General features: G+C 31.1%; 2 protein-coding genes and 1 long non-coding RNA gene across 4 annotated transcripts; 1 reads left to right on the top strand and 2 right to left on the bottom strand.

Moving 5' to 3' along the window:
- The first annotated feature begins 4951 nt into the window (after positions 1-4951).
- On the top strand, positions 4952-10642 carry LOC25493297 (uncharacterized). Of its 2 annotated transcripts, XM_024783074.2 has the most exons (7): positions 4952-5162; positions 5232-5359; positions 5451-5526; positions 6274-6369; positions 6487-7003; positions 7997-8132; positions 10198-10642. In XM_024783074.2, exons 2-7 carry the CDS (start codon positions 5240-5242, stop codon positions 10396-10398), a joined length of 1146 nt encoding a protein of 381 aa, XP_024638842.1. In that variant the 5' UTR covers positions 4952-5162; positions 5232-5239; the 3' UTR covers positions 10399-10642. The 2 variants fall into 2 exon arrangements, with proteins under 2 accessions (XP_024638842.1, XP_013457221.1); XM_013601767.3 differs by having other exon boundaries at positions 4952-5359; positions 10198-10633.
- Positions 10643-14938: 4296 nt separating this feature from the next.
- Positions 14939-16289, bottom strand: LOC25493296 (NAC domain-containing protein 104). The gene is made up of 3 exons (XM_013601766.3): positions 15916-16289; positions 15523-15800; positions 14939-15391 (listed from the first exon to the last, which is right to left on the bottom strand). The coding sequence occupies exons 1-3, from the start codon at positions 16085-16087 to the stop codon at positions 15266-15268; spliced, it is 576 nt and encodes a 191-aa protein (XP_013457220.1). The 5' UTR covers positions 16088-16289; the 3' UTR covers positions 14939-15265.
- A 6526-nt stretch (positions 16290-22815) lies between these two features.
- Positions 22816-23378, bottom strand: LOC112421003 (uncharacterized). Its single transcript, XR_003010929.2, has 2 exons — positions 23242-23378; positions 22816-23143 (listed from the first exon to the last, which is right to left on the bottom strand). It is a non-coding gene; the product is annotated as an uncharacterized lncRNA (long non-coding RNA).
- Positions 23379-26679: the final 3301 nt, after the last annotated feature.

Genomic DNA, 26679 nt, shown 5'->3' with positions numbered 1-26679 from the left:
TTACATTTATCTCTGTTTTAGAGGCAATTACAGTAAATTTTAAATGTCATTTTGGTCTCTGAATGTATAATGATTAGTTACAATAATTTCTCAATATATCAAAATTTTAAAATAGTTTTTGATTGTACACTATATTAGTCAACATAGATTCAAACGCTAAAATAATATCTCGGTACTCACAATATTTGGACTAGCGAAATGCACAATCAATGACTATTTTAAATTTTTGATACATTAAAAGAATTATTATGACTATTCATTACATATTTATGAACCAAATTGACTATTACTTTTTTTTTTTTTTTACAATTACCCCTTGTTTCTATTGTTTAAGAATTGTAATTGGAGTTTAGTTTTACTTATGCTGTCAAACTAGAGATTAGCGGTTTGGTGTTGAAAATATTTTTTTCGGTTTTGAATATGATAGTTTAATAACAAGAAAAAAATATAGCACACAAGTGTTGGATTGCATATTCAATAACACGGTCGTGTGTTTTACACGAAAAACCAATCGCATCATTTAGCACTGCTCTATTTTTAATGCACAATTACGGATGACCAAGGAAGTTCATGATGTATCCACATGCAATCAGCCAAAACTGCCCAACATATCCAATTAATAGCATTGGTAATTTCAAATTATAAATCATTGGAAATAGATTGCTATTATACACACTGCTCAGTTGAAGTTTGTTAATTTTTCAAGAAACCTAAAATGAACATCCGCTTACTCCCTCATTTTCCCATAACTTCTCTTTAATATCATCCCTCTCATCTTCTTCAAAATTTCTAAACACCGAGCTTCATTCTGACATCAATCTCTCAATCCTGTTTCATATCTAATTTTCTTCTACTTCCCTCTGCAAATATGTTGTCTTCAACATCTCATTAAGTTTGAAACCTATTTTTCTACCGTTTCTTCTTTACCCTTGCGTTGAGTTTTGATCGACTGGAAAATGTCCCTTTTTAAATCCACTGAAGAAGTTTAGAAAATGTGTCTAATTGTGTCTCTTTTTATGTTTCAAGCAGTTTTTAGATGATTTTTGAAGTGTTTAGAGCAAAGGTTTTGTCAGATTCTACATGATGCTAGATTTTACTTTCAACAGGTTTTTATTCACTAATTCTTCTATTTTTTTCTGTTCATTTTTAGTTTTGGTTCTATTTTGAAAAGTAATTGATTTTTCATGCAATAAAAGGTGACAAACTACAAAGATGTCATGAGTTGGCGCAACGACAACAGGTTTGTGCTTCTTTTTTTTATCGATCCAAGAAGTGTTCTATGATAAAGTTCATATTTTTTTAATTTATTTTGACTTCTTTTATAATATTGGAAGATTTACTAACCAAATGAAATAACAAAAGTTATGTATGTAGGCAATCGCACGTTTTCATTGGTTGTATATGGGTTCTAGAAAAAGGAACAATAAAAATCAATATTATTTTCCAATAATTGGTGAATTATTGTGTTCAATGGGGATTCAAAAAATTTGTTTGCATCATTACTATTTTCCAATATTTTATTAATGTCTACAAGGAGACCCTCGACACTTTGCTTATGGCTTACACTGAAACACCCAATTCTTAATAGTTTTCTTGACACTCAATTTCGCCTCATGATAATTTTCTTCGACTATTCTGTATGATTGTTGATAAAAATTGGTTGGAAAACTTTTATCGAGTTCAGTTAGCATATGATATTATAATGGCAACGTCATATACAATTCTAGAATAATTGTGTTCAAGACATTTATGTTTTCATTGCGTGTGTAAAGAAAACTCAAAGACGCAAATCAAGCGGCTTCCTTATATTGTTTGCGGCATGCTTTTTTCGTGTAGCTTCTGTTGTAGAGCTGTGTTTTTTTTTTCCTGCATAATTTTGTAGGCTTTTGGTAGTGCTGTGGTCTTTGTTTATTATTTTTCTATTATTCACTTTCTACCTTTAATGTGAGGGATTTTTTTTTTTTTTTTTTTAGTTTATTCCTTTGTAACTGATAATATTTGTGGGTTGTTCCTTTTTCTTTTGGATTTTTTTTTGCAGTGGTGCTGGTATCATTGTTGCTGATCTTTGTAAGGACTCTTATGTGCATGTTTACACATGGTATTATATCCCATAGAAGATTTTGAAAAGTTGCAATTGTGTGATTTCAACAAGTTCATTTAGTATTATATAAAAATTAAATTTTCAAATGGCATGTGTCATGCTGTTTTGGTGTCACAATTGATAAAAGAAATTGTTTCTTTGCTATTCATTTTCACTATGTGTGAATATTCTATGTTATAATGTTGTACTTATGTTTGAATATTCTATATTGAGGCTTATTTAGATTTTACTATGTGTGTTAGATGTTTTATAAAGCCAATAGACCTTATGCTTTATTGACTTGGTTAAAAGCTAGCAAGACTTTAGCCAACAGACTTTATGCTTTTTTGTCATCTTAGAAGGAGGAATCACCAATGATGTATTGTGATGCTAACTGTGAGGCATACGATATGATCTTAATAGTAGCTTAATGTAAAGGAATTGTGTATCAGTGTGAGAGTGACAGAGAGTAGATAAGGTTTGTAAACTAAAGCTGCTATACTAAGCTAAATACTTTCTTCAATTTTTATTGCTTATTCATTCCTTTTCCCAAAAGGAGTACTTATAGTACTATCAGTACATTCATGTAAGCATAAAAAAGGAATTTAAGCCACTAAGGCAGTTACAGCATAAAGTAGTAAAACGTGAATGCATTAGAATTCTTATCCAATTATCTAGGTGCATATGTGTTTCTATATGCTATAAGTCCAATTGAAATTTCAAGGGTTGTAACAATTTTTCATATCATATTTTTGACACTTCAATCTCATTGAAAACATAATTTAGATATCATAAAAAATATAATATCAATGGTTAAAAAATGTTTTCATCTTCAACTCTAAAAGACCCGTGCACCGGGTCGGTGATCTAGTTAGAGAAAAATATAGATGATATATTAGTTGTACCCAATAATGGAGTCTAATTACTAAAATGGATCTAACTAATCTATCGTTTATGTATACGTCTCGTAAATAAAAATTAGGAGCTTGATAAATGAAGTAAATCCATACTTGCAAAATTTCATTCATAACATAATTCTCACTTGATGATTTGAATATCATTCTTCTCAACGATTCCTGAGGACCTTTGTTCCCCGATTGTAATTTTTTCATTTTTTTTTACAAAAGCAAAACAATACGCATTCATTTAAATTGATAGAATACATGAGATACAATATCATGATCAATATCTCTATAAACTTAATGAATCTGCGAATAAACTCACAACACCTAGGTTAATAGCACACAACGACAAAATGTCAACAAATAATATGATATAATCTAAATCAACTAATCTTTAATTGAATATATGATCGACTAAAACTAATTAATCTTTCAATAGAAACCAAAACGAACACCGCAACAAGACGCGAAATCAAACAACTCTACACAAGACGATGAACAACACAACGCCGCACTCAGACGTAAAAATCACTTATTTAAACTAAAAAACATTAGTGGTTGCACGAAATATTGAAATAAAAAATGTTAACTTATTTTAATTATTACATCTCACTTTCTCTTAAATGCATTTGTCATTTTATATTTGAATTAAATAAGTTTTTAGTCTATATAATTATCCAAAATTTTGTTTTGATTTCGCCTTAAAAAAATATTTTGTCTCATGACTTTTGGTCCTTAGGTAAACTCATATTTATCATTTGAAATTTGAAATTATTTTTTACAGTCATATTTAGTAATATTATAGCAATATGCATAAAAACTCATTAAAAAAATATGAATGCTACATGAGTTTATTATATAAAAATTAAAATTAAAAGGTGTACCCACAAAATATTTAGAGGACCAAAATTTACTAAATTGTTTTAAAAAGTCTAAAATGTTTTTTTTTTTGAAAGGAAAAAGTCTAAAATGATGGTTTGATATATCTACGGGAACAAAAATTTATCCAATACTTTATATTTTTAAAAAAATTTCATTTGAGTTTTTCTAATCACACCCTGTTTAATCCTGGTTACACTCCAAAATGTCAAAATTATCATTTCATAAAATTTAATTTTAAAAAGCATCTTCCTTCTTCTCGTTACACCCCAAAATCCCTCTTCAATTTAAGTAGGTCATGTAAACTGAGTTTAAGTGTACATATTTAAATTTAGTTTAAGTAAGTTTAAGTAGGTCATGTAAACTGAGTTTAAGTGTACATACTTAAAATCAGTTTAAGTAGGTCGTGTAAAATCAATTTAAGTAAGGTCATGTAAACTTAGTTTTACTTAAACTTAGTTTAAATATGTCATGTAAACTCAGTTTAAGTAAGTAATGTAAACTGAGTTTAAATGCACATCTAAAAAGTTCAACCTTGTTCAATGATTATGCGTAATCTCAGTTTAAGTATGTACATGTAAACTTAGTTTAAGTAGGTCATGTAAACTCAATTTAAGTAAGTCATGTAAACCCAATTTAAGCAGGTTATGTAAGCTAAGATTAAGTAAGTTACGTAAACTAAGTTTACATGAACCTACTTAAACTGAATTTAAGTTAACTTCAACAATGTAAAATTGAAATTGTCGTATAGTGCAGTTGAACAAGAAGAAGGAAATTGAAATTAGCATTATTAAAAAAGAAGAAGAAATTCGCAGTCGAATATGGATGAAAGATGTTTTAATTCACTCTTTAATCTTCCATAGAGATTGATTGAACATCAGAATTGTTTGATCGTTTGTGGGTGAAAGAGATTGAAATTTTAGAGTAACAATAAATGAAATAAAAATTTTAAGAAAATTTATATAAAAGGACAATTTTGATATTATCAAAAAAAATTTAAGAAAATTTGGGTGTAACAAGGGATGTGAATAGAAAAACTGTTTTTCATTTACTTTTTTCCTTTCCAACCTTTTTTAATTTACTTTTCGTTTCCAACCATTCCAACTATCCTTTTTTTTTTTTTTGTAAGTTCTCTTTCCTCTTGCTCTGCCTAATAACCAAACACCAAACATAGCATCAAACCAGCTTCACGCCACCATTGTTGAGGTTCCAGCGATCTTCTCACACCCACCGTGAAACTCATCACAGTCTCCATCGTTCTCTTCAAGCAGAGCTAAGCCACCATACTAGGGTTTAACAAGGTTTTATTCATTCCAATTTCAATCAATATAAATCATAGTATCTCCAATCATTTTCATTTTCTTGCTCAGTTGTTAAAATGAAGAAGGAGTTATCAAAGAATCAGATTTTCGCTCTTCACGGGATTACCGCTGCTGGGTCAATAGCTTTAGCCACAACTTTCACATATCCTCTAGACACTATCAAAGTCCTCACTCAGGTTCTAACTTTCCCAACTCCTTCTAATTAACTTTAACTATTAATAACAATGTGATTATGATCATAAGAATCTTTTGCTTGTTAATTCATAGGTTGGTTCTAGTGCTGGTAAAGAATTGAATGCTAATCAGATTGTTACGAGAGTATTCGCTGTCTCTGGTAATGCAGGTATGTTCTATTTATTTTGGGACGTTCCAACTGTTTGATAAATTTTCTAAGAGAATAGAACTGGATTTAGGTTTGTATATGCATGAGAGATATTCATTGGAATGTTGAGTTGTTGTTGTAGTCTAAAACCATTGCTGTTTCCATGCATAGAATGGGTGTTTAGGTGTGTATATATGCATTAGTTTCCTTCTTCTTTTCCTCTAAACCAAACACGTTGATGAAAGATTTTGGAAGCGATTGATCGAAGTAACCATTATCTCACTACAATAAAATTCTATAGGGTTTCTAGCAATTGTTAGCTCGTGGTCAATTAAATGACAATCCTATCCCTGATTTATATGCGGATACGATCGACATCTAATTGACCACTAGGAGGCGATTGTTGGAAATCCTAGCAAAAACTTTACTGTAGTCAGTTACAATATAACTAGAGTTTATTTCTAATGGTTACTTTGATCGATCACTTCTAGTATCTTCCATCAATGTGTTTGGTTCAGAGGAAAAGAGGAAGGAAACTAATAGGCCCAAATGGTGTGATTGGTTGAGGTGAATCTAAGGAGTGAGAAGTATGAGAAAGAAAGAGAGGAGAAATACACAAGTCATCTTGTTTGGAATTTTTAGATTCAGTTATGTGTTATTGGTTTTATGAAACGAACTTTATGCTCCTATTGGATCAGTGCAAAAAAAGACATTATTTATGTATGCTTAGTGCTAACTCTGGTGTTTTGTTACATTTGAGTGTTTCAGGTATGTTCAGTGGTTTTGGTTGGTTGGCATTTGGAAGGATTTTTGGTCTTGGAGCACGATTTGGGGTTTACGAAATCCTGACAGCTTTTTGTAAAGGTAAGTTCGTTTGTTTTTATTGCCCAATACCTTCCGGAGTTTGTTATTTGTGATTATGGTGCTTTTTTTTGGGTGGAGAGTGAGTGACTTTGGTGCTCACGAGTGCATTTTTGGCAGATGGTCGGGAAAATAACTATGTCACTGCTTCTGAGGCTTTTTTGGTTGGCATGGCTGCTGGTGCCACAGAGACATTCATAAGCTCTCCATTTGAACTCATCAAGCTTCGTATGCAGGCTGCCTCTGCTTCATTTGTTCCAAATTCTAACTTTTCTTTGGAAGAGGGGGCTCGCAAACCGCTAATTGCAAGATTACTCAATGGCTGCTATCCAGACAAGAAGTCTTTGAATCAATATGTTGGTCTCTTGTCTACCCTAACAACCAAGAATACTAACATATCAGGTGCTTTACTTGAGTATCCATGGGCAATGACAGGATCTGGGTTGCCTCCATCAGTTTGCAATGTGAGAAGACCATCAAACATTATATCTTTGGAAGGATGGAGTACATTGTGGAGAGGTCTGCGTTCTGGAATTGTTCGAGATTCTGTGTTTGGTGGCGTATTTTTTTCAAGTTGGCAATTTTTGCACCAGGCAATGCTTGATTGGAAGGCTGTAGGGATGAATCCTCCACCCAGGTCCAGCTCTTATTCATTAACGAAAGGAACATCTCTTTTGTATCATTCTTTTTTATATTGTATATAGTTAGGCACATTTTTAGGAAAGCTTTGCAAAAAAAATTCTGATTGGGGAGTGGTCAAACTAAAACTAAAACTAAAAAAAGTCTTCTTTACCATTTTGTCAATATTATCTTTATCCTCTTTGTACATGAAGTGGAGCCTTAGAACAACGGTTAGAGTTACTGCCATATGATTCGGAGGTCACATTTCAATTGTGTGAAATCAGCCTCTTGAAAATGAACATTAAGGATGCCTATAATTATTCATAATAGATCCAACCCTTACTTGGACCTCTCCATGATTGGAGCATTATATACCAAGTTGTTCTGTTGTTTTCTTTGTACATAGATTGAGTTGTCATAACCTTTGAGCCTTAAAAGTATGACGCGTGTTGTTTATTTTTAGGCCCTGTTCAGTAAACTATGAATAAGGTTGGCTTGCTTCTCTCTTTTATTTTTTTCAATTGCGTTTGACATCTTTTAAGTGGATATGTATCCTCCGATCTTTCACTTCCAATTAAATTAATCTTCTGATACTGATTTAAATAAGCTAAATCATTTGATTAGTCGGGGTTTCATGTGATTCTCACTATACTTGATGCATTCAATGATATATTTTGTCATCTACTAGTGCTTCCAGACTAATTACTTCACTTCCAAGTAAACTATGAATAAGGTTGATGTGCTTCTCTCTTTTATCTTTTTCAATTGCGTTTGATATATTTTAAGTGGATACGTATCCTCCGATCCTTCACTTCCAATTAAATTAATCTTCTGATACTGATTTAAATGAGCTAAATTATTTGATTAGTCGGGGTTTCATGTGATTTTCACTATACTTGATGCATTCAATAATATATTTTGTCAGCTAGTAGTGCTTTCAGACTAATTACTTCAATTGCACGTGAGTTTAGCTGTTCTCTTTTGTTTAAGAGTGCTTGACTTGACTCAGGTTAAATGATGAAGTTGGCCCATTGTCTCCTTTGGCCGTTAGTCTTGCTGCTGGATTTTCTGGTTCCGTTGCTGCCGCTGCTTCTCATGGTTTTGATACTGCTAGAAGTAGATCACAATGTACCGTGGTGCCAAAGGTATGAACCTTGCTACTTGATGAAAAGTTTGAAAACCTTGTGCCATATTAAGTCCTTGGTCAGAACTTCAATATTTAAATTCCAAGAACTAAGCATGTTATTTGCCCCCAAATAAAAAAGAAAAATTATGTTTCACCCAATAGGATGGATTCATTTTCTATTTCTCTCTACTCTAATAGCATCCAAAGTTACTAATAGAAATGCTGGTCTGCATTTGAACACCGAGTAGACTAAAAACAGAGGGATAAATCCCTATTACAAGCTAGTATAATGGCTGTAATAGAAACTAGACTAGCAGAAATGGAGAAAATAAGTTATAGGGGAGTGGGGGTCACGTATATAATCTCAACCATCCAATCCTCCATCTCTATTTCTCAGCATACTCTCTCATTCAAGATATTACATTAAGGATTGAGATTTAAGATGACCAAATTGAACACAAGAGGGAATCCATTCCCTAAATATAGACTACAGAATCACCCTTTTAGCGAGGAAGAACTGATTCCTCCATTCAGTTAACTCTCCCTCCGATGCACTACTCTCTCTCTCTCCCTCTCCCCCCTCTTGCTTCGTGACTCCCGTGTTCTCCCCCCAATCCTCCTTCTGCCAGCTGTCCATTGAGTTATGCCTCTCCTTTTCTCTCCTTTACTTCAACTTCAGCTGCTTTTCCACATTCCTTCCTGTTATAAACCAGCAGACCTTGTCTTTTGGGCCCATTTAATCTCTCCTATTCCTCCAGCTCCCTCCACCCCCATTTTTTTTCTATATACTTGCATATTGGCCCTATCATACTCTGCAGTCCCAACAAACAGTTATAGGATATCATTTCTTTGCTGCCCAGCTATGAAGCACATCAGATAAGATACATGTCCGATACTGTGATATGTTGTTCATTGAAAAATATAGGGTATGATATATTTAAGATATGTACATTAAAATACAAAATACAATAAATGTATTTTTGTGGTTTAAGAAAATTAAAATAAAAACACAGCTCTTAACATTAATAAATATATGCTTAAATAGGTCTTTCGTCCCTGCAAATATAAGCCATTTAAATTTTCGTCCCTGAAGTTACTAATCCTTCCAATCTGCCACTGCAAATATTAATCATTTGAAAAATGGTTCTAATTACATCTGATTAGTAACTTCAGGGACGAAAATTCAAATGACCTATATTTGCAGGGACGAAAGACCTATTTAAGCCAACCACCTCGCCCAATCATCACTTGCCACATGGGCACCACGCCACTAATGATAGCCCACCTTAGCAAAAAAACCTAATTATGACCAAAAGTCAAATGATTAAATTTTGCAGTGGCAGATCGGAAGGATTAGTAACTTCAGGGACGAAAATTCAAATGACCTATATTTGCAGGGAAGAAAGACCTATTTAAGCCATAAATATAGAATAGAAATTGCAAGTCATTGTCTACCAATAACCAAACTTAGTACACAATTTTTAACACATTTTTTATTGATTTTTATCAAATAGCCTAGTGGCTAGAAGTTCACCCCTTAAGGTGAATAAGTGGGGAATCCGGGATTCAAACCCCAGCCCTTGCATATCGTGACGTCCCTACCAACTGAGCTATGCTCACAGGGACAAAAAAATCACAAATTTTTACACATTATTACTAAATAATAAATAAAATGGGTAGTTCAAATGGTTAATATTAATAATGGGGTGAAATGAATTTGAATGGCTTAGATGAGAGGGCAGAGCGCATGTATGACTTTCGCCTGGGTAGAAGCATGACAACATATATGGAATGCAATTTTAGCAAAAGGTGAAGCATTTCTAATTTGGCAAAAGTGTGTTCATATTCCCATAATCCACCCTTAATTCAGATTATCTGTTTTTTTTCCCCTTCCGCTTAGACTTACAAAGGCATACTTGTGGTTACCAGGGATTATTCATTTTTAAGTTAGATGCTTAGTTCTTGATGATGTCATCTCTTATATTGAATATTATCTCAATTAAGTAAAATACATTTTTTAATTTCGCGTGTTTCCAAATTCCAACCAATTTCTGATAGTAATTTATACATTCTCTGGTTCCCAGTATGTCTCAATGGAGAGAAAGTTACTGCAATGGAAACGACCAGGAAACAAGTTTGAAAGATTTACTGGGATCCATCCTTCTGACAGGAATGTCTTGTCCCGTGGTCTCGGCTTGCGGATGGCTCGCTCTGGTATCGCATCATTCATGATTGTAGGAAGTTATTTATTTGTTGTTGATCATCTTACCTCTAGTTTGACTTAATTGGCATAAGTTGATCCACAGTTTTTGTTAGTAGTTAGTGTTTACTATATTTTCTCTTAGAGACGAGCACATAATTTTGGCTTGCTGCTTTGTACTAGTCAGTAAAGAGAATATAGAAAGGAGATAACACTTGATTCTTACCGTAGTTTAATTACATACTGTGGTGAAATCAATATTCAGACTGTAACTTATAACAGATAGAAGACTGAATTTGTTCAATACTGCTTATAAGACATCCTTCTGAGTTGGGTACCTACACGGGTGGACCCCCCCTTTTTTGAATAATAAAGGAATTAATTGTTATTACTTATGATACATGTCATTTGGTTGTAAATTTCAAACTTTTAACCCGTTTGGATTAATGGGATCTTGAACCCCCCACGGTGTGAAACCACCAAAAGTTTGTCCTTTTGTTTTCTTTGTATTTGTATATTAAGACCTTGTCCCTTAGGTGACATGTCCTTTAATCGCCTTTTTCCTATTGGATTATCTCTTTGTGTGGGGTTGACTTATTTTGAACTTTTCTGTTGACCTTTGTTGGTTGCACTTGCATGGATGGATTGGTATAAATTAACTTCACTCAAAAGCTACCTAGGTATTGGCCTGGCCTAACAATCATTCTCTCAAGTTCCACTCGTTGCCAAAAAAAGAATAATAATCATACCTAAAAAACAAGCAAGCAAAAGGCCAAGAGGGTTAGGATAGATTGGTACATGTCAAACATCTTGCCTTCCCCCTTCCCCTTTATGTCTTTACATACACAAATTTTTTTGGAAACAACCAAAGCTTTGTATATAAGATGAAAAAAAAAACTGAGGCCCATCGGAAGGGTTTTCATCATAGACAATCATAATGACTTGCAATATGATTTGGCATTTTCGACTTTCTGAGTCCTTTTGTTTTGTGTGACATTGAGAGCCACCACAAAGTATAATTTTGTGTTTTAAGTAATGGGTTTTTGGTCTCTTTGAAGTTGCCACCGAAAATCACACCAACCTCTCTCTAACTTATTCACTCACTCACTCACTCACTCACTCAAGTCACATGTGGTATGTTAATAAGCATGCACTTGTGAGATGATTATGAATTTCAGTGGTTACGAGCTGATTAAGCAATGAAATAGTATATATATTATAAATTTATAAGAACAATGAAGGATGCAGTAGTAGTTTCGTTAAGCGATGAACTCGTGGACACAAAGATCAAAGAGCAACATACTTAGACAGGACAAAACCTATATTGTATTTTATATTATTTTATTTTCATTTGTGTACGAAGTTTCAGAAGTTGGATTCTATCTTAAGGTTTCAAACCACAATGCTAGAAGACCCATGTGACTATAAACTAATTAAAAAGAGGAAATTACCATTTTAATTGAAACCTCACTTCTGTGAAATGGCTTGGAAGTCAAGGTTTACTTCATTTGCAGCTTTTGAGTTTTGACTTGTGAGTGTTATTATGCATATTGTAAAGTTTTGTAATAAAGATGGAAGTAGAAAAGTTTTATATTGAAGAGTGGATGAAAATGATGATATGTCTATATGTCTTTGATTTCCACTTGTTAGTGGAAATAAAACACAAGTAAGGATATTTTCATACTTTTAATTTATAACGGCAAGATGTCAATTATCATGCTTCTTTAATCAATTAGCATAAAGCAAAATACTAAGACTATACGGTAAAAGCTTGAAATTTCATTTCCACAACGTTTTCTAATCAAAATCAAATTATTAATGAACTTGAACATGATAGTTTAGGGCAAGTCTGCTAGCTTTTTATTCTTTTTTTTTAAGGAGCTTTTTGTTCTCTTGTCAAGCATTTTGTAAATGGTTGTTAGCTAGTCTTAATTTTGTATTCGTCAAACTACCCACTTTCACATTTAACATTTGATCATAAAAAAAATGACGGCAAGTGAGCAACCACTCTTATTTGAGTGGTTTTTTTTAGTAATGGGCAGATCACATTAAGACACAAAACTTCCGCTTGTTTTTTTTTTTTTTTTTTTTAAATTTTAAATTTTTTTTCTTTAAATAATTAAAGATATTAACGGTCAAAGTTATGCTTTGATATATGTGAAATAGTTGATTACGACATGTATTTTTTAAAGGGAGGGAGTATTTCTAAAAAGAGACATTAAATCAATTTTTAAGAGTGATAAATAAGAGTTTATGAGTCACTATTGACAATGTAAATGATTTTCTTACAAAAATAGGATACATTATTTTTATAAGTTATTTTTATATAGATGTTGTCTTATCTCATTATGATGTCACAAATAAACTCATTCATAACTATATGCATCGACATCTAAATTATGAAATATAGTTGATGACATCTACAAAAAAAAGAAACTACAATGTCATTACAAAGTTTTTTATCCTTAACCACCCGATCCGATTCTAATTGAAGGGATATACTAATCCGAAGCTTGATGGAAAGGATAAATAAACATTAGATCAGCATTGTTCCGGTCACAATTAAATTTAGTTGATAAGAGTTTGTAACCAAACTTGAAAAATTCAAAATAGTAGTACGTAATAACTTGAGGTTTGATTATAAAGAGTTGGATCTAGCGGAATGATTTAGACCCCTACAACATGATGTTAAATCCTAGTTGAGAAATCTATTCACATTTAGTTGATGATACATTAATGCATCTTAAATAAGATTATTTCTGGTTAAGGCAACCTATGAGACAAAAAAAAACTTGAAGATTGGGTATTCCCATTGCAAAATTAAACAACGTTTTTACCTTTAATCAATAGTTGAAGGTTTTCTTCGACAACTAGAAGATAGCTCTAGAAAAATAACATCAAGAATTCTTCAAGACTAAAGAGCAGTCAATCACAATGTACTATTTACTACAATTCAAAGAGGTGTGGCTGAAAAATAAAAAGTTAACAAATAAATCATGCAATTAAAACTTGTCACACGTGTCTTGAAAAATTCTTGATGCTATTTTTCTAGAGAAATATCATTTTCGCTATAGACTAAGTAAATTGTATGAATTGTCAAAAAGTTCAAACTCTATCAAAAATATTACTACAATTATTAATTTTTTTGGTCAACTCTTTAAAGTCAATATGATGTAATTTCGGGTGGAGTCCCAAATATTTGTACGATTGAAAATGACGTCAAATTATGCATATATTGCGCAAGCTTCATCTATATACTGCGGTATTATTGAGATAGTAGATGCCAAATCAATCAAAAGATAACCGAGATAAAACAAGATTTGTTCTTATTGGATTCTTGTAAATGAATGTGATAAATACATTTTAACTCATAATAATTGTAAGTTTGCAAAGATTGAGAAGTTTTGGTAATAATCTTGTCTGTTCTAGTGGATAAACATATGAGAAGAGAAAGAAGCAAATGAATAAGGTAAACATGATGGACTGGTCTGTCACTATTTTGTGATGACAATATTGGGATATTAATATATAGTGCTCGTGTTGGTGCTTCAAAGCATGCGAATGCTTTCATCACACATGACTTGATGCTTCCCTAAGCAGGAACCCACATAAAAATAAAAATAAAAATAAAAATAATTATATTGTCCCTTGTTGTTGTGATACAAGACAACTAGCTAACAAATACCATCAAAGTAGGCAAATGCTATAAAAGCCTAATAGGACTCTATTGGCCTCCAAATGTTCAGTTGCAAGCATTCCCTCATACAGTGCTCAATTATAATGGACCCCACAATCCTCAAGTTTGATAAATATGTAAATCTTATCATTTTTTCTCAACAACACTCCTTGCACGTGAGTCAGACTCTCAACTCAAACAAACATATGGTTTTTTTTCTTCATCATCCCACCTCAACTGAAATTTCACTATCTTTTCCTTTTCTTTTGCTAAGAACATTCCTTTAAGTGCACCAGACTTTCATGCAACACTGGTGAACATTCCTTTATATATGTTAAATATGAAGATGAGAATCATTATTTTCCTTGTATGTCACATAATTTTGTATATGAAATTAAACTAATAATAAAACACTCGTACATTTACACGACGGATCGCGTGACGTTGCTTATAGTTTAAGTAAATAATCATTTAAATTTAAAATTGTTTAGTATATTAATCATTTAAAATTATTCATTATAGTTTCTAAATATTTTCTAGAAGACTAATTATTCATTATAAGAATTTTCAATTCATGTGATTATTTTAGAATTTTGCTAATTTCACCATTGAAATGTCCAATTTATATGATTTTATTGACTTTTCGTAATCATATTGTACCATTAATTTTTTTTTAGGCAATATTGTACTATATGTTATAAATAATTATCATATGAGTTGATTTTCTAGCATTCCTACTAAGCACAAGTCCCATACGCTACTTCTAATACAAAATAGATATGGTACTTTTTGCCTAAATTGTCTGGATTTGCAGGGTTATTGAATCTGTGATATTGTATTATTATTAGTGTGGCAAAAGATATATACAGGGTGTGTGATTATCCACGTGTCAGCATAAAGACTAATAAACTAAAAACAGCACAGGAGAGGTGTGGAAGAGAATATGGGATCTTTGAAAGCATAACGTCATATTGCATATTGTTTGGTCATGAATTTCTTCATTTCATATCTAGTGCCCCACTTGCAGGGCTGCTACATAGAAATCTATAGCTATAGCAACTTCACTGATTACAATGGAAGCTAAAGTAGTAGCTATTGGATTTGATTTAATTTAATTTAAATAATTACTACAACAAAAACAAGTAAATGATATTAATAATGACAACAATTAGCTTAGATATTTATCTCCCATTTGGAAAATGTAGCTAATTTAATTTAACTCTCTAGATATACTATATAGTATGTGATCACTTGCATTGCATTGCATTTGCATCATCTAATTTGGCAAGCTTACTTCATCAAGATCATCCAATGACAAGAAAACTTCATCCAAACAAGATAGCTCTGTCCCATCTCCATCTTGGTCATCTTCATCACGCTCATAAACTCGACATATCACCCACTAAATCAAAGCAAAAATAATAAAATCAATATTAATCATGTAAACGCAACTCAGATGATAAACAATTGCTGCAGAGATATTTAAAATGTCGGGGCGTAAGTTCAAACTCGCAATATTAAGAATATACTAACTGATTTTGGTTGTGATTTTCTTTTGGATGATGATCTGGTTGAGGAAGAAGCAGAATCTGATAGACGATACTCTTGCATTATCCAATTGGTTTGATTACCATTAGGTGCTTCTCCAATATGGAACACATAATATTTCTTCATACCAACTCTCTTATTGCTTGAGCTTGTTACAACTTGTTCTTCCATTCCCATTGGCATCCAATAACCATTGTTAGTCATTCTATTTTGTGTCCTTCTACTATAATAGTACCATTGATTTCCCTCTTCCAAAGCTCTACCTACAAATAATTAATTAATTATTCACACACATAAGATAATGGACACACCAAATATAAAATTTAATGTAACATAGTATGAATTGGTAAAAAAAAATAAAAAAAAAGAATAATATACCTTGAAGTTGCCATGGATCAAATGGATAGAGGTCAAGATCAGGGATAACATCTGGATGACAAGGTAAAAGAGAAGCCTTTCTATGAAGAAAATGGACCACAAGCTCTTCATCTGTGGGATAAAATCTAAAACCGGGTGGAAGATTAACATTGTTATTATTATTATCTACCATATTTAGAGAATATAGATAGATAGAGTAATAAGAAGAAATTAAATGAAAGAGAAATGAAGCTAGGTAGAATGGATATGATATGATGAAGGTGTGGTGGGTGTTAAGGTTTGGTATTTATAGAAATTGATCAATGAATTATATTGGGAGGGATCGAGTAGTGAAGGAGTGACGTGAAACTGAAGGTGTTGTTTATCACATCACATATATATATATATATATATATATATATATATATATATATATATATATATATATATATAAATACAATATTGATTATTGAATTTTCAATATTAATTATTTTCATGACTATAGTTTTGAATTTTGATAAGTGGCACTTTCAGAAGTCCACCAAAGCAAATAAGGGTAAGGCGGCGGATAACGGAACGTGATGGATAGATACTTTGGGCATAAAACGGGATAACCAAAATCGTCTTAGTGGGAGGAGAGCTTATGAGAGAGACATTGATGCATATCATCATTCTTTTATACTTTTAATTATTATTCTTCATTTATTTATTTTCGATTCTAACACATACATACATTATTTTGTGCTACATATTTTTCATTTAACACTTTTAGTCTATTATCAAGCATTATGATGTGTAATTTTGATCAAGTTTCAATTGTATAAATTGGACGGTATAGATAATCAAGTGGTTGATGAGTTTTAATAAATATCAAATTGTTTAAAAGTGTATATATGAATTCGACTCATCAAACTCTATTTGTATTTTCTTCGATCTCCAAATTACTAAAACATATTTTCTTCGTTGAGAACGAGATGGTTAAAACCCAAAAATAATCACCATATCAATGTTTCTCTTATAATCAATTGAAATGAAAAGATACTCTCTAACTATTATGTGAGAGGAACTAATTGTTCTTATCGTCTTGAATCAATCATGATTATTTTAAAGAAAATGTTTGGTGGACACAATAATTTTACCGTTAATGAATCCACCAACATAATAAACTATTAGATGTATAAATTTTGAGAGAAAGATATACAAGAGAAAATAATATGATAAATAAGATAGATTTCTGATGTGATAGGAAGAGAGATATATATGAGAAGTAAAATGTAAGTTAGTACTCTCTCCGTCCCAAATTGTATGATGTTTTGGGCATTTAACACATATTAAGAAATATAATTAATATTGTGTGGGAAAGAGATATTGTGAGTTGTTTTACAAAATTGTCCTTAATAAATGATATGAGAAAGATAAATGAAAGAATTGAAAAAAGAAAGAGTAATAAATAGTTAAGGATATAATAGGAAAAATAACATTAATGTTTCATTGATATTGTAAAGCGACATATAATTTGGGATAAATATTTTTTCTAAAGTGACATACAATTTGGAACGGAGGGAATATGAAATATGGAGTAATACTCAAATATCAATGCTCCTTCAAAAAAAACTCAAATATCAATGTTTTTTTGTTGTTGAAATTTTTCAATTCCAAATATCAATGTTGTAATTTAATAAACTTATAGGTTAGACATAAATTCCTTCTTAGGTCATGTGTTGGGCTTAGACCAAATAAGCGTTACGTACATAAACTCTCATTGTTAATATTTGTATAAAATACCAAAATTGCACAAGTGCAATACTCTACCCAGAAAAAGTTTAATTTTGTACAAACACCATTATTTATTTATGTTGACAAAACAAATACAATTTTGATTGTTTATATTTGGAATTTACCATTTGTATTGGCATAAGCTAATATATACCGTAAAAACATGTAATAAAAGAAAAAACAATATTGTTTCTTTTAGGTCATCATCACACTTCATGCTGATATCATCCAGGTACAATATCCACGTGGCAAGAGAATGTATTTTTGGTCTTGGACCAATTGAAATGTGGTGACCGTCCTCTTGGTGTATACCTACATACATATGCTTCATCATAATTATAAGCAATTATCATAGGATTTTTAGATTTAAATACAAGAACTTTTTGTTTTCTCTCTACCCATATGCTTTTGCCTTGCTTTGTAATCAACAGATTAGTAGGAGTACCACAGTGGGAACTGCACATACATTCCACATGGAACTAAGCAATAAAGTGAATGAGTTTAACTGATTTGATTGGGTCCAAAGAAGCCCCCACATTATTTATATAATTAATCAATTATTAAATCTTGCATAAGTAAAAAAGAACTTAAAAAAACTTTGCTTATAACTTTTCCAACCATGAATAACATTTTGCAGCTCTTTGGTTTTACGAGGTATGCAATTATATAATTCTTCCATTGAAGTAGACAACATTATTCTGTTTCTGATGACTAATCGGAATTTGTATATGTTACTCTATATAGTACCATCTCATGTCCAATTATAACCATATCGAGAGTGAGTAATGATAAATTAGTATATATACAAGAATTACTATTTGAAGTACAAGGTTTTTACTTTTTACGGTGTCTTTTTTAAATCATTGTCTGCCTTTGAGTTGGTACCAACTAACTCTCAAGGACTCGAAATAAGTAAAGAGTCATCAACAACAATACAAACAAACATTAAGCAACAGTTTCAAAAGACATGTCGTGATAATTACTTTTAAGTCCCAAGTAAAGGTGAAAATAAGTCGAAATAGTCTTTTTAGACTTGAAAAAAAAATGCCAAATTTCAAGTGAAAAAGAATTTTGTTTAGACTTACTAGACCGAGCTAATTAAATAAATATGAATAATTTATTTTACAAGTGTTCTTATTACATTAACTTAACTTAAATTAATTTTTTTTACATGTTTAAATGTGTTATTATAAAATATAATGGAAATAAGTTGTCATATAAAGTCTTATTCTACACGTATCACATTAAATTTCAAAACATAATTTAATTTCATTAACCTATTAGCTTTCTAGTCTATTTAAATGTGTGATAGACTTATTTGAAGAAGTTAATATAAAATATACATTTAAACGAGTTTATAGGTCAAATCACATTAAAAAAACGTTTGAAAATAAACCTGTAACATGCCAAATTCGATTTTGAATTTTTTAATCAAATTAGACTTTAACTTAAATTTGTCTAATTTATTTTCACCCATAGTTCCAACGCTTAGTCTTGAATTCAGAACTTACTTTACTTCCACCAATTTTGGACACGGTTTATGATACACCTACCCCTTAAAGGCCCAAAAAAGAAAAGAAGAGGGATTTGATTGCATTTGAGCCTAGCTCAATTCTACAATTTAGTCACTAAGGTTAGAAATGTCTACTACTTATAAACACATTACATGTTCAACCTTTATCTCATCGAGATTTCTCGACTTATGTCATACACTCATATGTATGCACACTATTGTAGTCCCTCTGATCCTATCTATACAAGATACTTGGGTTAATAAAACTTGATGTATCGATTCAAAATTTAGACAAAATACATTAATTTTTATTGACTTAAATATCTCTTATAAGCATGACGAGAGGAAGTAGTCATATACTCCCTCCGTCCCGCAATAAATGACCTGTTTGAAAATGTGCAATTTTGACCTAATTTACTTTGACCATATTTTTCTATTAATATACAAAGATAAATAATATCAAATAAGATGTCGTTAGATTCGTCTCAATGAGTATTTTCAAAATATCAAATTTTCATAATTTTTTCCAATATATTATTCAAGATATTTAAACTCAAAATTGCGCATTGGCATGCGTAATTGGGTTAACTGTGTCACTTATTAAAGGATGGAGGGAGTATTTTTCTTCCTTTGTACCTTAAAATCTATGGTCCCTATTCCGGACTCTAGACTCTAGTGGACCGATAGCTAACAAACATATTTCTACTTCTAAGGAAAATTTCGTTCAGCGTATTTCTCTAGTACCTAGAGAACAACATTCCTAACTTTATGATATCTATGAAAGTACTTCATCCCCATTTTTCTCTAGTACTATGTACTACCCCTTGTCATGAGATTAGTTGTCAATGCATATTCCACAAAGGTTCTCTACTCGTGCGCACTATTAATTGTCTTTTTGAACCTTATCTATGGAAGGAAGTAGACTAAATAAATTTAATACTAGTGAAATTTTTTGCAAGTTAAAAAATATGATCACAAACTCATCAACACAGTTAAAAGAGGAGAATTCACCTTATATGTCTCATATGTTCTCTAAAGAAAATTTAATCACTATTAAACGACAGTAAAAATTTCACACCAATAACATGATAGCAAAAACAAAAAATCATCAACTAACATTTTGAACTTATAATTTATCTTTTATCTCCTCAAGTTTACCATGTTAAATATTTTCTGACACTTATAAGAAAAGTTATATATTAGTTAAAAATATCTTTTCATTTAATATTTATCACTTAGTTTATCATTTATTCGTTTGTTTTAACCAAATAGAGTCGCTATATAGAGGTGTACGCATCAAAATTAATGGATGGTTGCAGGTGCAGGGGCAATCAAGAGTTACAGTCAGATTCATTCATAGTGTAAAATTTTGGTATATTTCCACTTCATTGCCATATTCTCAAGTAATTAATCACTTTTAAGCTGATCGAGACATTCAAAAAATCTCCATTAAACTAAATATGTATGCTCTTTTTTCCTTTTACCTTTATAATATAATTAATATACTATATATTAAAGGTGAATTAGCTTAATAGTGGAGGTGTACTAAAAGAGCATAATTATAATATGCTCCTAATTGAATGAGCATGGAAGTTTACCTGACTTAGATGATGATGTTACGGTAATTGAGTGGTGGGTCTGGGTAAGCCATGTTTATGTTAGGCCTAAGATTTTCTTATTCATTTATCCTTTTCTGCATCATAAGAGTATTGAGAAAATTTCAATTAGTTAAATTATTTATAACATACCAATAATGTAATGTCACTAATGTGACCCCTATCTGTTTTTGGAGTAAGGATCTCTCTATTTATAAAAATAAATAGAGATTGTCATTAGAAAAGACAATCTTAATTAATATAGCTTTTTTATGAAATAAATCAATTATAGAATGTGCACTACATCAATAGTGTGTTATACTAATTTGTAAAACACTTTTACTATGGTGAGCAAGTAGGGATCAGAATAGACTATCTGGAGTTCGATTTTGCAAGATCTAAGTTTGACCTGTTAATTTTTTTAAGGTCTGTCATAGGCTTACTTTTTCGGTCTGAGTCTGACATTCTGAAAGTCTGATATGATTTGTTAGCCTGTTTAAATATCTATTTCATATGAACATATTTACGTAAGTCATGTGATTTAAGTTTAAATATAATATTGAACGAATATATCGATTAGATTAAACTCTCATTTGATATTTAACATGAGATTTTAGGAAACTTGACTATATATATTATATCATACTTCAATTCCAGTTTATAATCATACATTTAAATATGCAAAAAAAATTATTGTTTACTAGTAAACTTAAATTACTAAAAAGGTTAACAAATTTATATTTTAATTCAAAGTACAAAATATAATATTACAATAAATATTATTATTTGTATTTACTTAAGTAGGTCGACTTATTAGATTCAAGAGGTTTTTTTAATAATCTAGCATAACTTATCGTAAACTAGATCGTAGATCCATATACTCATCTCTATGAACAGTAGATATATCGGGAGCGGATTCAATCATAAATTTTGATTTAATGATTCTCGGTCAAAACAAATCAATTGTGAAGTGGGTCAAAATATATCGCGCCCAAATTTCAGCAGTAGCATACATTGGTAAGAGATAAGAATACAACAATCATGGAATTGTGGAGTTAATCATCAAATAAACATAATACTTCCATTTCGCTTTCAATCTATTGCCATTGACACCAACACTTCAAGGTGATGGGACATACATGATCATTTTCCCATGATCATGTTAATATTATCTTCTTGTGTTAATTAACTTTTTTGTCCCATAAGATAATATCGGTGTTAATATTGGTACCTTAATAAAATAAAAAAATAGAACAATATAACTACTTATATACACATAACTTGGAGTGCAAGTTATTTAGTAAGTAACTATCGAAGTTTAAAACAAACTAATGTAACTAACTACACTTATAATTATATATAGATTAATCATCTAATACACCCCTCTTTAATCCTTAATGTTACAAGCTTATGAGACCAAACTTGTCCCTCAAGTAAGTGAATCTGTCTAGTTTCGGTGCCTTTGTGAAAAACCATCAACAAGTTGGAATTTAGTGGGATAATAAATGATTTCAAGCATTCCTTTGATCACTTTCTCTCTGATGAAGTGGAACCTTGTCTCTATATGTTTGCTTCTATAATGTGCAATAGGATTTTTAGCAAGATTGATAGCTAATTTGTTATCAATCTTCAGTTTTAGTTGTTTTTTCTACTTCATACTTTCATCAATGAATCAAGTCAAACTGCTTGACAAGTAGCAAATATGATATTTTTTTATTTTCTAAAACATAAATATGACATGAATGTAACTTTCTTTAAAAAAAATTACATGAATGTATATAAATTACATTTTTACTTGGTAGATTACAATTTATTAATCCTTATCGAAATTGAATTGAAATTAATTATTTTAAAAATATTTTCTATACGTGTAAAACAACAATAATTCTCTTATTTATAATTAATAATAGTAGTGTACTTCTTAGCAAGGAAGATCTACTATGATTGTGAAGAACAAGAAAGTGAAATGAGCAATCGGTAGGAAGAAGGTGGAGAAAGAACGTGAGAGATAAGTATCTTAGTAGAGGAAGAGACAAATAAAATAAGTATCCATGTATTTGAATTTCAAGACTTAAGTTTCATTCCACTAGATACACCTTAAATTGAGTGAGACGAAAAATTGAAAGATCGAGTAATATTGAATGAAATTGGTTCCATTGTATTTCATTCCATTTCATTTACATTTCATCAATGCATACAATAGAATCTTATTATATATCATTTCATTCCATCATATCTCATCAATCTAAAGATAGGCTTAATGGACGACATCTACATTTAAAACCAATGCACTTTGGAACATAAGGAGATACACAAAAATATAGTAAACAATCTGAATTATCTTTGCACTTCTTATCCTGTCCTCCTGTGATATAAGGGAAAAAAAAAAACAAATATTACTAAAAGGGATGAAATATTTTGTAGATATACACAAAAATTCAAAAGGATACAAAAATGGTTTACTTGCCGGTTACGTTATGAAATAAGGAAATAAAAATGATCATTAAGTAAATAAACTTAATAATTTCAGCCATATCTTTTTCTCTTAAGCTTGCAACATATAGAAATGTATTGTTTTTTAATAAAAAAAATTCCTCACTTATGGTTCTTCAAGAAAACTTGTTAGTATTAGAGTATTTATTTAATGTAGGAAAATTCTATGGTGAAGTCATAAGAATGACTTTTTTGATGAAGTTAACACTAACATTAAAACTGTAATGAGTAACACCCCACTGTTTGTACAATGACATCAAAAGTTCAGTCCTCATAGTATCATCAATTCATCAGATTAACAAGACTACACTTAATCTAATTTTATCCTACCTTGCTATAAGCGTAACACCCCACAAAGTGTAACACTTAAGACTATCACATAATATCATCAACGTTGTTCGCATGTTAAAGATTCCAACGATAAAATAGTACCTGTAAGTCCAAGATGTTGCAAGCATTACTAGATGAATTACTATTGATCATTAATCAGTAATCAACAATTTAAAAATGAATCAATCGTTAAAATCAAAATTAACTTTATTAAAAAAGTCAATTTCCTGACTGTACCGTAGAAGCTCCCTTTAATGTATCATATGTAATCAATTTATCATGTTTGCCTTTTCGCTTGCTCAACCAGTAAGGGAAAACTTCCATTAATTAATTTCTTTTCTAGCCTTTTATGGTTGACAGGGGCAAAAAAAATTAAAAAGTTGACCTGTCTTTTTCTCAAAAAATAATATTCTAAAAACTAGCAAAATATCCGTGTAATTTCACTAGTTTCGTGTTGTTGGTTACATTTTAAAGTAGATATGTAGTATTAAAAAAAATATATTATGAAATAGACATTAGAATTTAGGGAGAAGATCCATTTTGTTCTATGACAAATTCTATGGGAGCTGAACTAGTCATCAACAAATAAAAAGACTCTATTTAGTCTCTTATAAAATTAAACCGTGATAATTTAGTTATGAATCAGTTTTTATCATTGAACCTATCACGTGTAAAATTAGCTTAACTACGTGGTGTTAACGGTGCCAATTGAGTGCAATCGTAGAATTAAAAGAATTTTTTAAATGAACAAGAGAATTAATTGTCGTGTTTAACGTTGAAATAGAATGAATGAATCGTTTCTTGCTTCACAATATGAGAATGAATGATCGTGTTTAACACATCCTTTTGTTTTAATTTCCTGCATCTCATTTCATACTTCTCGTTTTCTTCGACACCCTTTCGTTTTCGGCAAGTGTCAACGACCACGATTGTTTCAAACGGAGAAATTTTCCACATTTTTTTGAAGAGTATTTTTTTAGAGAGTGATAAAATAATGCTTATGTTTAATATATTTTTAATTTTAAAAATATTATAAGAACATATATTAAATTTGAAGAATTCATCTAAACCCTAATCCAATATAATTTTTTAGCTCCCCCAACTGATGATGGTTTTATATTTTGAAGAAAAAAAGTCCCCAAAGCCTCTCCTCCCAATATCCTCTATTTCTTACACTTGCTTTTTTTTTTTTTTTTTAAACCCTCCCCTCCTTTCCCCTCCAAACTCGCATCTAAGTTGATTAAGAATAGGACTAAGCATGATTGATTAAGACTTCTAAGTTGGTTTCATGTGTTTGCATCTATTCCTCGATTGCAAAGGCATGCCTTTCTTATGTCAAGCATTTACGAAGTCAACTTCCAATTGAAAATATGAATCATAAATCAATTTAAAGGTGATCAATCAATAAAGAGAATTAAGCACAAATATGAAAAATAATTCATCAAACTCATTCGATAGACAAAAATAAATCATAACACAAGAATTGTCATATAGATCTCTACTCATCCCTAACATCGGGAAAAATGATATGCTGATAATGTTTGACAAACCAAAATAAGAGTGTTAAGAATTACACATAAAGAACAAAAATTGTAGAATCCAACTCTGGTTTCCTAGATTGAATCACCAAATCTTGAGCTCCCAAGATTACAAAAAGGAGATTATCTATCTCCCAAACTTCAGACCCCTTGCAAAATCTCAAATTTTAGCTTAAGTAGGCATTCTAGTAGAAATTGTACTACCTGGCCTAGCATTATGGCGCCAAACATGCCATGTTGATTATGCACAAGCAAAGGTGTAGCACCTAGAATTGGTAGTTGATAAGTTTCAAATTTACCTAAATTCAACTGTATTACTTAGGAACTTATTAACCTGTTTTACAAAAGATTTCATGAAATTCCTTGAATTCATTGTACATATTATACAGTTAGGTTATGAGTACCATCAGAGCTACTATGACTTTTTTCTATTATATTTGTAGGTTTAAAGTTCAAGGAATGCTTGAAGTATCAAATAAAAATGCATATGAGTGGCAGTTAATTCACTGAGCAAGCAAGAGATGAGCATGTAGTGAGCCAAGTCAAAATATTGAGGAAAATTAGGACATGCAATTTTTTTAAGTGAGCCTAAAGAGAGATTAAAGTGACGTCAGAGAGACAAGGGTGAATTGCAAGAGAAGATTCACTAAGCGAGAACTAATTCTCTTAACGATTCAAGGCGATATACATGACATCAGAGATGAACTGGCAATTACTTCATAATGAAGAAACCTCAATTCATTAAACGAGTACTCGTTCACTTAAGTGAATCTTCACTTTTGTTAAAGAAGTAGTGCCGATGAGAGAGAGTGATCGGACCATATTTTGTTTAATTTATGTTTTCTCTTTTGTTATTTTCCTTCTTATGTCTTTATTTTTTTTTTGTCTAATGTGATCATGAGTGAGTAGACTCCCTTAGTCTTGAGATTATGGAAAAAATTCCAATGGTAGACTTTCCAAAATTCCAATTCTCTCTTTTTGTTATGGAATCTCAAAATCTTCTAATTTTATCTCATCATTTCATGTGTATAACCATAGAAGTATGGTTGTCTAGTCATAGATATCGAGCGATGGACTGAAATGTGAAGATTGATATCAGAAAAAGTTTTGATGGGTTTGACTGACTCCTTGTTTAGAGCTTATGTGACATGGGTGTCCCATTAAGTGTAGTGGGCAACGACATCGCAAGTGTATATGGATGGAAATGTTTCCACTTGAGAGGAAGTGTACCCATATGAATGGATGGACTCATACTTGAGAGGGAGATTGTTGTGGCAAGTGTGAGTTAGAAGTCCCAAATTGCTTGAAAAAGTGAAGGTTGAACAACATATAAGTGAGAGGACCAATAAATCCAACTCTATAAGGTTTTGGATTAATATATGGTGTTCAACTCACTTGTGCGGTTACTCTTGACCAAATATGGATGATCTTCTGAACTCCCTTCATGACATATGAGCAAAATACACTATTTTACAAGATGATATGTTTTCCAAACACAAACACACAATACTTAAAACTCCAAACACATTTCAAACCCTAA

Source organism: Medicago truncatula, chromosome 4, assembly GCF_003473485.1.
Source record: "Medicago truncatula cultivar Jemalong A17 chromosome 4, MtrunA17r5.0-ANR, whole genome shotgun sequence".
NCBI lineage: Eukaryota > Viridiplantae > Streptophyta > Magnoliopsida > Fabales > Fabaceae > Medicago > Medicago truncatula.
This window is presented reverse-complemented; position numbering and strand designations above follow the sequence as displayed.